The sequence below is a fragment of the Sander lucioperca genome, chromosome 4 (assembly GCF_008315115.2).
Source record: "Sander lucioperca isolate FBNREF2018 chromosome 4, SLUC_FBN_1.2, whole genome shotgun sequence".
Lineage (NCBI taxonomy): Eukaryota > Metazoa > Chordata > Actinopteri > Perciformes > Percidae > Sander > Sander lucioperca.
In genome coordinates, this window is record NC_050176.1 from 33994106 (window position 1) to 34007514 (window position 13409).

General features: G+C 40.1%; 1 protein-coding gene across 4 annotated transcripts in view; it reads left to right on the top strand.

The window, feature by feature from the left end:
• Positions 1-13409, top strand: part of arhgap10 (Rho GTPase activating protein 10) — a 67915-nt gene that overhangs the window by 23679 nt on the left and 30827 nt on the right. For 3 of the 4 annotated variants that reach the window (XM_031277052.2, XM_031277056.2, XM_031277051.2), the window contains exons 2-14: positions 5348-5443; positions 5578-5639; positions 6956-7027; positions 7160-7261; positions 8932-9042; positions 9236-9340; positions 10081-10210; positions 10697-10803; positions 10920-11014; positions 11745-11826; positions 12043-12085; positions 12196-12264; positions 12862-12936. In XM_031277052.2, coding sequence (XP_031132912.1) covers positions 5348-5443; positions 5578-5639; positions 6956-7027; positions 7160-7261; positions 8932-9042; positions 9236-9340; positions 10081-10210; positions 10697-10803; positions 10920-11014; positions 11745-11826; positions 12043-12085; positions 12196-12264; positions 12862-12936 — 1149 coding nt within the window. The remainder of the gene's footprint in view (positions 1-5347; positions 5444-5577; positions 5640-6955; positions 7028-7159; positions 7262-8931; positions 9043-9235; positions 9341-10080; positions 10211-10696; positions 10804-10919; positions 11015-11744; positions 11827-12042; positions 12086-12195; positions 12265-12861; positions 12937-13409) is intronic. The other variant, XM_031277055.2, reaches the window with a different exon arrangement.

A 13409-nucleotide genomic window follows, 5' to 3' on the forward strand; every position in this document is an offset into this window, starting at 1 on the left:
ATAGCAAGTGTTTGCTCCCAAAATAATGACCCTACAGGCTTATATTTACCATACCTTTTATTTTGAAAATAATGCCCACAACCCGTACTTAAATACTCCAACATAGCAGTTCATCAGGTTGTGGTGTTTACACCAGTTAGAAGTCACCTCTGTGACAGAAACATGTTGGCCAAAAAGTGAAAAAAGCTTGGGTTTCCACAGGCAGCTAAAATAATGGCAGAGCGGGGCGATACAATTCATTCCCTCTGAGAACAGAGGCATGAGCGAAGTCCGCTGACGGCGGCCAAAGTGCCCGGATGTTCACCGCTCTCCCCGCTCTCCCAAAGTTGACTCTGCGTTAACTTTTGCAGAGCGGTAGCCAATGAGAGGGCAGACTCGCGAACGTGCCTCCAATATATTCTGCCGTATATACACGCATGCTAGATTATAGGATATATTTGTCCTTGGGTTTCTTGAAAGGTGCTATATAAATAAAAGTTATTATTATTATTATTATTATTATTAATAAAATTCCATGCAAATTAAAAGATCGTGATTTTCCTATAGCTTACTTTATGATACTTCTCTGTGTGACTACAGGTATTTTAACAGCCAGCTTGGCAGAAGGTTGCCCAGGCAGTTGGTATTCCTGCTGAGTTTTTATATATATATTTGTTTAAGTAGTTGTAGCATTGTAGCAACGACAATTAGCTGATGGCTAGCAATACATAACATTATTTGAACTAAACACAACTTTTTAAGCGGCAAAGTGTGAGACAGGAGTAGAAAACTTACCAAATAGTTTGTGATAGGCCAGATAAAAACTGATAGAAATGTACTGTATATCAACACCAACAAAAAACTTTCTGCAAAGCGTGTACACCGTACATCATCATGTTGTGGTGACACAATTTAGCTTGGAATCAGTGGAATACAGCGGAGTTGCAGTTGAAAAAACTGCCTGTGGAAAACCAGTGTTAGTGTATTAGTAGTGTAATATGAGCTCCAAAATGTTCTGGCGTGCTTAACACAAGTTTATAATATAACTTTTCTATTGTGTAATTAATTCTTCCAGTAATTCACATCTGATTATATAAGCTGACAATAACAAAGCATCCCACAATACCAAAATAGTGTCCTTAAAGAGGTGCCTGAGACAGAGGACTTGACACTCTACTGCTATTGTTTGTCAGAGTCTCCTAATGTTGCTTATGCAGTGGCCTGTTTTTTGTTTGTTTACCATGTCTCGGTTGTATCTGAGGAAAGGACAAATGTAGACCCTCTCCAGTCTTGATTAATCATCTAAAGTTAGTTCTAAGGTGTCGTGCCAGTGTCTTGTTTTATGCTGTGGTGTGCTGGGGAGGCAGCATTAAGAAGAGAGACACTGGGCGACTGAACAGGCTGGTAAAGAAAGCTGTCTCTGTTGTCTGCATTGAGCTGGAGCCGCTCACAGCAACTGCAGAGAAACAGACCATGAGTAGGATGCTGGCGATCATGGACAATGACCGCTACCCAATACACAGCACGTTCATCAAACAGAGGAGTATTTTCAGTTGCAGACTTCTGTCACTGTCATGCTCTACAGACAGGTTGAGGAGGTCCTTTGTCACCAGGGCCATCCAACTCTTCAATACCACACAAAGGGGGAGGGGAGAAATGGACTTTTCAGCATGAGCCTGTCTCTCTCAGCCCCTACCAACTGTCTTATAGGCTATATTAGCCCTCCTACACAATCTGGACTGTGGTCATAACATCTACATCTTATAATTTGTTTATTCCCTGTTATATATTGTTCTGATTCATAGCCAGTTAATATGTCATAGTTCATATTTAATAATAATCTATTGCACTGTTCAATCCCTGCACTGTTCACTTTTGCACTACCACCATTGCACACAATACCATAGCACCTTATCATGGTCATTGCATTTCTGTGAGTGATTTTAATTTTAATTTTTACTCTTATTTATGTGTGATATATGTGTATATGTGTTTGTTGTGTTATGGTTGTCTAAGCTACCGGATGCCTAAAATTTCCTTCGGGATGAATAAAGTATCTATCTATCTATCTATACAGTGTCTTGCAGACATTCATTAGCTAAGAAATTATCTATTAGGAGGATCCATAAACAATTTATGAATCCTTTTGTTACTTTTATTTTAATGTCATTAGTGTATAGTAGCTACATTTCTGTGGATAAACAGAAGGCTTGTATCATGTGGATGCGCCGACAGTTTTGTTGTCATTACTTAGAATGCCTCATGGGGGCGACAGAAACTACGCACTATAGCTTTAATAGTGAGTCAGCTTGTTTTTTGCTGTTCTTTTGCTATTTAAACTATTTTTAATTTGTTAATTACAACAGTTATCTCACCCACAAGTAAAAAAAGATAATTTCCTCCAAGTGCTATATTAAGACCAACTCAAAGAACAAACATTTGTAAATACTGTAATACACAAGTTGTCCCATAGTCTGCTTTGCATCCCTTAGCTTCTTGTAGTTTGATGATTTACAGAAATTAGCCAAAGGAATCAATCACAGGCGTTTATTTGCCCATATTTCCTTGTGTATTTTGGAATTGTAAAGATTTGAGGTTAAGCTGAAGAGCAACCATCAGTGGATTTAAACTGTTTAATGAAAAATGAGTGAGGCAGAAGCTATGCCCTTGGTGCCAGGCTCAGGCAGATATTGTCCAACACCTCTCACATGTTTGGGCTTTGCACCCTACTGTAGATTTAATCCATAGCATGTGTACACACACACACACACACACACACACACACACACACACACACACACACACACACACACACACACACACACACACACACACTGCTCAGAGAACCTGGAGTGTGTGTGTAGACGGATAGACCTGGATAGTAATTAACAAGACATAGCAAACAGCTCAAATAAATGAATTTATTTTTTTTGTCCTTTTTATTATCTATATATTATTATTATTATTATTATTATCATTATTTTGACATCTTATTATATATACAACAAAACCAGAATGCATACTACTAAGTTACTGCAAAATCCCAATTTTAAATCCTGTTGGGAACCTTTGTTGCATGAACATCAAAACAATGTAGTTTACCAATGAGATTCATAATTATTTGAAGGATTTTGTCAACTGAAAAATGATAATGGATATTTCTCTGTATTATTAGCATGTTTTAAACTAAAAGACAATTTAAAATATTTTCTGAAATGACTTGGTTATAAAATATAATCGTTAGTTTGCAGCTTTACAGTCCAGCAAGCTGTTGAGTGTTTTTGTAGCAGTTACAGATGCTCTGCAGAGTCAGAGCTGTATTCAGTGTCAGAGCTCAGTTGATTGTTCCCTATAGAGTCCCAGCTATCTGCCAAATCTGATGACACTGCTCCTCAGCATACTGCTCACAGCTCCAGTCTTAAACAACCCCTGCCGCATTCTGTCATGTTTCCCTCTGGGACTACCATGGGTCAGAGATCCCACCTCAGGGAATCTCTTCACTGTTTGGAAATAGATTTGGTTTGCTGTGTTTACTGGTGTGCAAGGGGTTTTAGGGGAGGGAGGACTTAAACAGCATTTATCCACATCTCAAAATCTGAGCTTGTTTTAATGCAGCTCCAGTTACATTTATGCAGGGTTTACATGGGTGAGTGCACTACTCAGAGAGTAGTCCCCCATGATGGGGCTCGCCTGAGGTTCGGCTAGCCTGAGGTTAAGCTTGGCATTCACATCCATATAGTGACCGCCATTTGTTAACTGCAACACGATTAAATAAATGTTTATTGGTTTCTTGTGCCAGGCTATTCTGTATATTTAGGCCTTTTTTGTTTTGAAATCAGCCAAGTCGCATAACAACTTGTAACAGCGTGAGGGTCTTTTCAGAAAAGATGTATTGGTTATATTGTTCAGCGTTTCTTTTGATTAATAAAAGGTTTGTGCTGTTTTAAGGGTATTAGGGCTGGGCAATACATTGCTATGAGTTTAATTTAAGGAAGGACTAAGACTGTCATTGCATTGCATTTCAAAAAAAGCTAAATACCATATATACATATATCTTGAAAACCAAAAAAATACAACCCTCGGGTATACTATCAACTTCTTTCTGGGGCTATCCAGCATTTCAGTTGTTCATGTAGTAGGATCATACTGTTTCTTTTTTCTTCATCTGTGAAAGCTATGACTGGCACACACATATATTTTTTATTTTATTTAACCTTTATTTATTCAGGGGAGGTTCACTGAGAGGCAGCCTCTCTTTTGCAGGAACGCCCTGATCACATTCACACCGTTGCACACATTCACACCAAGCGCTGCTCTTTTACTTTCCCACCCAGATTTTATCCTGTTGGTCTGGGGATTGAACCGACGACCTCCCAGTCACAAGCTCTCTTCTCTAACCTCTAGGCCACCACTGCCCAAATATATATAGTTTTATATATAGTTTGCTCTCTAGTTTGGCTTGTGCTAACCTATGGTACCTGCCCTCCTAGTTCACTGGAGTTTGATGCGTAACAGGATGTGGCAGACTATAGACCAGGGGTGGCGAACCTGTGGCTCTTGAGCCGTATGCGGCTCTTTGCCTGCTCCTGTGAGGCTCTTCCTGTGTGGCTGGGGGCTGTGTCATTGGTTGATTGCTGTTTTTAACTTTTCTGAAACATACAGTATTTCAGATAAGTAAAAAAAAAACATTTGAATGTATCTGCCAATACTGCCAATACATTTGCCAATTATTTTAAAATGGAAAATAATGCAGCAGAGTTTTGAGGACAGATTCTGCAACCTGAGGAAAAACAGCGGCCACAGAGCACCTTCCTCGTTAACCCTGTCACTGCTGAATCCGACTGTTTGAAAGCCCCTTTAGTGACAAATGAGTGAGAGAGTTCTTCGAGTGGCCACAACCGAGTTCAAGCAAGACCTGAAAAGGATTGTGGATAACAAAGACTGTCAGGTTTCCCACTGAGTCAATCTAAGTGAGAAAAAAAACTATGAAAGCTGCTATGTATTATGACATGACATGACATGACATTAGATCTGGAAGACACTGTTGCTGTTGTAGTGTGGACGTGCATGTGTTGTGTGGCTTTTTGCTATGGTGCGGTTTTTTTTGTGGCTCTTCATACCTAACTGGTTGGCCACCCCTGCTATAGACGAACAGGATGTTTGCAAAGTGGTTAACTCTGTGTGATGCATCAAACCTTCATTTTAATGTTGGCTTATATATATTGTGCTTAATTTACAAACTTTTTTTTCAGGACAGGACAGTAAAACTTGTATATCTTGAGAACACACACTATAATCATATTAAGTATTCTGTCTCCTGTTAAATGCACTGCTTCTAATGGTTTTTATATTTTCAATTTTCTGTCAGAGCTTGGGATGGCACAGCGGAAGTTCGCCCAGTGCCTGGGAGAGTTTCAGTTTGAGTACATCGGCGATGCAAAGACCGATGATGAGAAATGTATTGGTAAGTGTGGGTTTGATGCAAACAAACCACTAGTTTTGTTATGAACACGCAGACATACACTGTAAATGTTTGTTTATGGTTCTTTCTCTACCAGCAAATTAAGAGCAGTTTTTGATTTTTTTCTTCTTCTTCAGATGAGTCTTTGCAAGAGTTCTCCTCATTCCTCAAGAACCTTGAAGACCAAAGAGAGCTGATGGTGAGAACAACCAGTCAGAACCTGCTTGAAAGCCAGGGGAAATGTGTATGTGTGTCTGTGTGTCTGTGTCCGTCGGTCTGTGTGGTGTATTGCACTTGAATTGTTTAACCTTGTCTGCTTGCACTGTGTGCATTTCCAACCAGCCTTCACCTATTACTGCCCATATTTGGTGCTTGCATCTATTAATGTCTGACTCTGCCATCTACCAGAGATCCAGACAGGCACTCATAATATCATTTTCTCCAACATACAGTACAGCCACAGCATCCAGCAGTCAGGGCAAACCAGGTAGATAAGTGCTGATAGTGTTCAAACAGTTCCTCCTCTTGTGACTGTCTAAGGGTCACTGCCACTGACTGGGAGTGGCTGCACAGAGAGGACAGGATCAACACTATTACAGCCAAGCTTTAAATACCAAGAGCGAATCACATAAGCTACTACCAGCAACAAGGTCCGCAACAATACAGCCTATTTCGACCACTATAAAACTAACTTCTGCATCAGGCAGCGTCGTTAAAGTTGCTTATTTATAAACCACAATAATCACACATCCAATACGGAGGATTTACAACATTCTTAAAGGATGCCTGATTTTAATGGTGATAGCAGGTTATAAACTGCTACCCTGAAGTGTTAAAAGTGTCACACTATGTACAATGCTGTGGTATACTGTAAGAGATGATGCACCATCTTTTCCTGTGATTTGACCTGTGGATGTTATGTACTATATTAACCTAAACTTATAAAAGCGCCTCATTTTAAGACTTCCTTTAATTTAAGCAGTAGGCTTGAAGGCCAGTGATAGTTTGGAACAATACTTCAAAAACATTCCTCTTCTTTGAAAAGAGTTGCACAATTTAGTGTCTGTGACTTTCTATGAACAGCCATCCTGGTGTAATGTCTGTCTGTCTGAAAGTTAGGGAGTGGGCCCATCATCAGTCACTGACTGAGATGACTGTTTTAGCTCCTGGCTCAGACCATAAAGGTAAACACTCAGCTCAGCTCAGCAGTGCTCAGCATAGTGGGATGACATCACAGTGCAAAGTAAGGAAAAGTAGGATGGGCATGCAGGCACAGACATGTCCTGCAGCCAGTGTTGCAGAAGCACTGGGGTAATGAGGAAAAATACATTGACTTTATGAGTTCATTGTTGTAAGACAAATACACTTAGTTATGTAATTTCAATTGTGTAATTTAATACAAACCACTCTTCACTGGAGTCAAGACAACAGTTGTGGCTGGAAAATGTTTATGTCATATGAAATGTCAATGGGGTTTGTCATTGAGTTGAGCAATAATAAAGGCTCTCTGTCTAGATGAGAAACATCACAGAAACCTTAATGAAACCGCTGGAGAAGTTCAGGAAAGACCATCTTGGTACAGTAAGGGTAATGTATGATGGTTTCTCTTCCCAATATGTGTCATAGCTCTTAGTTGATCTGTTTGTATTTGTGGTGTACCCTAATGATGGTTAATATGCCTGCTTATATGCTCTACTCCTTCCACTGTACCTTCTTTAGGCGGAAAGAAAGAAGTATGAGAAAGAAACAGAGAAGTATTACAGCTCTCTGGAAAAGCTTCTGAATATGTCAGCAAAGAAGAAAGAGCCACAGCTACAAGAGGTATTTATCCTTGCCTGAACTCTGCGACTGATCTGTAACATGCAGAAAATAGCAATTCGTAATGAAAGCAAAACGGATGTAAGAGGGTATTTAGTTTAGTTCGAGGATCCCTGTTTTGGTTTTTTGCCTTGGGGGAGGAGCCTCGCTGCAAAGCCTGTTAGACCATGCGAGTTTCCACTGACCTGCCATGCAGCAACAGTTTTCCTGGCTTGTTTGAAAAGGAAATGTGTGCTCACTTGTGCTGTACTACGAAGGTCAAACCTGGTTGCTGTAGTTTAGGGAACAACCCATGCTACTGTACCATGACATGGACATTTTACGTTGTGGAGAATTTAGCAACCTCTCACTAAACACGGTTTGTGCCTTCTTGTCTTTACCATGCCTTGTTTCCATGGAAGGTGTACCCATATGTAAACACCAACCAGAGAGGACACTTGAAATTGTTGACATGATGACTACAGGCTATAGTTCTCTTTGACTTTTTTGAAACAAGGATCTGTGCTACCAACACTGATTTCTATCAGAATGTGAATAAATGGACCCAGTGATTAGTTCACAGCCACAAGAGTCATGCACTTCATCAATACTGCATCAGTTTTTAAGTCCTCCCAATGAACAGTAGCACATATTAAAAACAGTATGTGAATGTTGATCTTACTTACTTTAAAGTCACTAAAATGTTACATATCATCACTAGTTGACATTTAGTTGGAAATGTTAGCAGCCAGCAATCTTGCTTTAGTAAGAAGCTATATAACATTTTACACTTAAAGATGCTTTAGTTGTTACATTGCAAACTTGGTATACTGTTATGTATGGTGTTATTCTGTATTCCAAGCATTTTCAAGCATTGCTACTTTGCAGTTCTTAGATTTTAACTTTAATTCTGGGGTGGCACAGTGGTAAGTGCTGTCGCCTCACAGCAAGAAGAAAACAAATTGCCCCGTCCCCCATCTGGCTGGGGCTTTTTCTTGCTTGATGGTGTTTTTAAGCCCCCAACGTCGACTTCAAGGCAGCGCTGCGACCGTTGACTTCAAGGCACCTAAACCTAACCATAACCATTGCCTAATCAACTTCAAGGCACCTAACCCTAACCCTAACCATAACCATTGCCTAATCCTAGTGCCTTCCAGGCAGCGCTGCCTGGAAGAAGACGTTGGGGGCTTAAAACACAGATAAACTGTCATTCTTTCCCCTAGAGTGCTTTGTTTCCCTCCCACAATCCAAAGACATGCAGGCCGCTGTAGATTAACTGAAAACTCTAAATTGCCAATAGGTTTAAGTTTAAGTATGTCATCTGTCTATTCATGTTACTGCCGAAGAGGAATCTCTCCTCTGTTGTACTTCCTTAGGTTACAGTTTTTCGGGTGTGTTAAGCTTTTCTTTATCTGCATCGACAGTGTTAGGATAGAGGGTTGAATGTTGTACATGTTATACAGCCCTCTGAGACAAACTTGTTGTTTGGGGCTATATAAATTAACTGCATTTGAATATCATGAGTATTTGATAGAGCACTAACCAACTTCAACATACCATTTTTAAGAATATAATGCAATAACAAGAACAACCTTAAATTGCACTGCATCACAGAGATCATAATGTTTCTCCTTTGCTTCCATAAATCTGTCCGTCTCTATAATTATCATGCTGTGTGTTCTCCACCTTCACAGGCAGACGTCCAGGTGGAAACCATGAGGCTGCACTTTCAGGAGGAGTCACTGGACTATGTGTGCAAACTGCAAGAGATCCAAGAGAGAAAGAAGTTTGAGTGTGTGGAGCCGGTGAGTGACTCACCTTAGGGCCTTGTCAACGCTGATGTGGCTTGTCTTTCACATTAATAAAAGCAAAGGTCAATATAGAAAATATCACATGGGGTTAACTTATGAGTGATTTTGTTATCTGTTTCTCTATCACTTGCTGACTTTTTAGATTAATATCTCTTGTCTGTTTTTTCCGCTGTTGTGATATTTTTAGATGCTGGCCTTCTTTCAGACGGTCTTCACCTTTTATCACCAGGGCTTCGAGCTCGCCAAGGACTTTGACCATTATAAAAGAGCACTGCAGATCAATATTCAGAATGTAAGAAATATTATGTCTTATCATTATATCTGTAATTTGGATAAGTATTCTAACCACACCACCAGTATGGTTTCTCCTATTCTGCATTGCCATTGCGGTCTTATCTCGGTTTCATTCTTGGTTTTAGATTACCATTCAACTAGTCTATATCAACGACGTTTCATTTTTCGGGCTTGTTCATGTGCCGCCGGAAATTCCGCCGGATGCCCCTCATTTCGGCTTACTTTGTGTTGGCATTTTAAACTCGGTGGATTTCTGAGGACTAAGGTTAACTGCTCCTCAGATCTCTGCAGGGTAAATCCAGACAGATACCTAAGACTATCTGCCCAATCTGAGACTTCTGTTGAACGACTAAAACAACTTTTGAACGTACACTTTTGAGTGTTCCACCAAAACAAGTTCCTTCCCGAGGCTATTTTGCACCGTTGCTCCGTCCAGCGCTTAGCGCCGCCCAAGACAATTGTGATTGGTTTAAAGAAATGCCAATAAACCAGAGCATGTTTTTCTCCCATCCCGGGATGCTGTGTGGACTAGCCAGACCCTCCTCCGCAGCGCTGTGGAGGAAAGTCTGGCAATGCGAGACTACCATTCAACTGATTTCATGGAGATAAAGGGTTTTCCAAGGGAAGCTCATAAGTTTTGATTTACAGTGACCTCTCATTAGCAAGGTCTTCCTGCCTTACCACTGAGCATTAGGAAGTGACTTCCTGGATCGTGTGTTTGCTTCCTCTCCCTCCCAGACAAGGAGTCGATTTGAGGGCGCACGGTCAGAGGTGTTCGAACTGATGAAGAGGATCAGGGAGACACCTCAAGAATACAGACAGACCAGCCCTATCAGCTGTGAAGGCTACCTCTATGTACAGGAAAAACGTAAGACCTTTTATATAGTTTAAATGTGTTTTTAATATGGGGTGTCATATTACACCGATTCATAACACACACTGCTGCGAGGAAACATAGTCAAGGCGAGAATGCATGACAAACTCTCCCAAAATACACTGTCCAATGTCATGGTCAGAAGGGGGGGCGGGGTTACACCTTTCCTTCAACTACTGTAAAAGTGTGTTAGTGGAGTGCTTTTGACTCAGTAAAACACAACTTGAAATGATTTCTGTACCTACTGCATGTTGTCAGTGACATTATCTAAAGGTTTGCTGTGACAGGAAAGTCTGGACAGACTAGTAATTATTTTACTATTACGAACAAAACATGGAGGTTGAAATTCATTTTGAAGCAGCAGCAGTAGTGATGCGCCTGCAAAATGTTGATGGAATACAGACAAAGTGAGCAATTTTTTAGCAATACTAATTGTTATGATCCAAAAAGTGTTGAATGTCTGTGATACCGTTTCTCCAGGGCCACCTCCCTTTGGTTCAAGTTGGGTCAAGCGCTATAGCACTTTTGTCAAAGAGCAGAAAATTCTGCACATGGTGACCTTTGACCACAGATCTGGTGGCAAGATTGTGAGTAGTCATATAACACATATAGAGAATACTTTTCAGAACAACATGCTATTTTTCTGATTCTTCTTTTGTCACTGCAACATTCTGTACAGTAAAGTTTGCTTTTTTGTTTTCAGGGTGAGACGGAGTCTGTCACGCTCAAATCCTGTCTCCGCAAAACGACAGACGTGTTGGACAGGAGGTTCTGCTTAGAACTTGACATAACAGATCGGTACATCATCACCTAACACTGTTTCTCAAACAAACTGTAATGATGTGCTTGTCGTTGCAGGTATCAATTCACTTTACTTTTCTCCTTGATGACTCTTGCTGGAACACAATGCAAAATCATCTCATGTGCCTTGTCCATAGCAGCCAAAAAGCACTTAGATTATCTGCTGTGATATACACACTAACAGTTTTGCTAAAGATCTTAGCTCCACACACTTGCTGATTACCGTTTAGCTTGTTGCTCTATGTGTTTTGGATTGCAGAGGGCAGGACAGCAGGATTTGTGTTGGAGGGCTGCCCTCACACACTTAGCTGGGAGGATTGTCACACCCTGCTGTGCTCTCCTGTAATGAATGTCTTATTCTGGCTCACAACTTAACTCTGCCCTGCCCTGTAGTATTAATAGTAGAGCAATACCCCAGATTTAGTAGGGAAATTAGAGTCCACACATCCATTCTGATTGGGAAGAGTAACTTGATATCCATCTGATCCTTCATGACTGCAGGTCTCATAATCCAGCTGGGATGACTAATAGTATTTGTAGTTACTGCAAATCCAAGGTGCAAGTGCCCTTAGTAGAGGGTGTTTTTGTTCAAAGATTGCTGAAGCACATTTCATGGTTTATAGTGACACTGACATCTCCTAAGGCCTTACTGTACTGTACCTCTAAGGCTTTGCTGATGGTGACGGTGGTATGGCTCTTATGCTGATGTGGTATGGCTCTCTTTCAGGCCAGGCACGGTGCTAACAGTACAGGCTCTGTCAGAGGATGACCACAAGTTCTGGATGCAAGCCATGGGTGGGAAGGAACCTGTGAGTCAGCTGCCTGCACAATGTCATCAACCACTCACATGTTGCTAATGTAGCCCCATTGTATTGTGTTTAACTGCCATCTTATAGAAAACCATTCATTTTAGTTTGATATACTTTCATATACCTGCACTTTACTGGATATCAAAGGGCTTAAGTATACTTGATAAACTTTAAAAGGTCATAAAGAGTTTTGTTTTTTGTTAATTTGTTTAACAGATTGGACACTTTCTTGGGAGGACCTATTCTAAAGAAAGAGGAAGTAAGAAATCTAGCTGTAATAGACTTTGTATCTGTAAAGGAATACCATTAAGTTTCATGAGTGCAGTGCTTCACCACATTTGAAGTTTTTTTCTTTTCTTCCACCTGCAGTTGATGCCCAGCTGGATGATGTGGGTTTGAGTTTTATCAAGAACTCCATCAGCGCCATAGAGAAGAGAGGTGAGCTTCAGATATGTAAATATAGGAAAGCTCAGATAAGGTGATTTATTTGGGGAAATTTACCATGAGAATTGGTGGATAGAAACAGGTAACATGGCTGCAGTATCTTTATCTGTACACAAGGGGGCAGACTTGCTCCAATATTCAAACAAAAGGCTGACTAGCAGTGTGCACTGTAGATATTGCCTTTCATTTTGTAGCTCTAAAGTTCTTATTCATTTGCTTTCGTCTTCACATGCTTATCTGACCTCTTTTTCAGTAAAAAACACACAAAAAAAGCTGTTTTGATTTAGTCCTTAACATTACTTTATTAAAATGGTTATCTATCTTCCTGAACTTTGTTAAATTGCAATGACATTCATACATTTCCACATGCATGTACAGGGTTGATGTGTATATATATATATATATATATATATATATATATATATATATATATATATATATTCTGTCATTTTTTAGGATTTCATTGTTTGGTTTTGTTCGCCTTTTCTTTAATTGCTTTCTTTGTGTATTATTTTCCCTGTAGATCCCTTTGCAACTTTAATAAGAACCGTGCTATGCAAATAAAGTTTCATTATTGTTATTACTTATTAGGTATTGATGACCAAGGCCTGTACAGAGTTGTTGGGGTAAGCTCCAAGGTCCAGAAGCTCCTCTTATTAATGATTGGTAAGTTAAAGTATATTCTTTTTTTCAGCTCTGGAAATGTATTTTGCGTAGAGAGTTGCTAGTAAGAGCTCAATAAAGTTAAAATTTTAATTGCGATGCCTCTGCACTATCTCTGTGATATTAGGTTGCCCCAGTTAGTTGAATGTGCTGATGTAATGGATGTGTCTGTCGATATTAAAAAGATAGTGACTGACAAACATTTCATGACTCAGCCAATCAGAACCATGTCTCTCTGAAGTGCAACAAGTGCCTGGGTGTATCTTTGCCTCTTTTCAATTCAGTTTTATATCCCCCAGACAACCAGACAGGGTCCCTCCCGTCCACTTCCTTTTACTTTTTGGCTTTTGCATCATTGTCACACCACTAAAACTGTCTGTCAGTCGTCTTTCTCGATTTCCTTTATGCCTCTCACTTGTCTTGAATCCCTTTCACTCCACTTCTTTTCTATAGAGCTTGTTCTCTGTCCGTTCCAT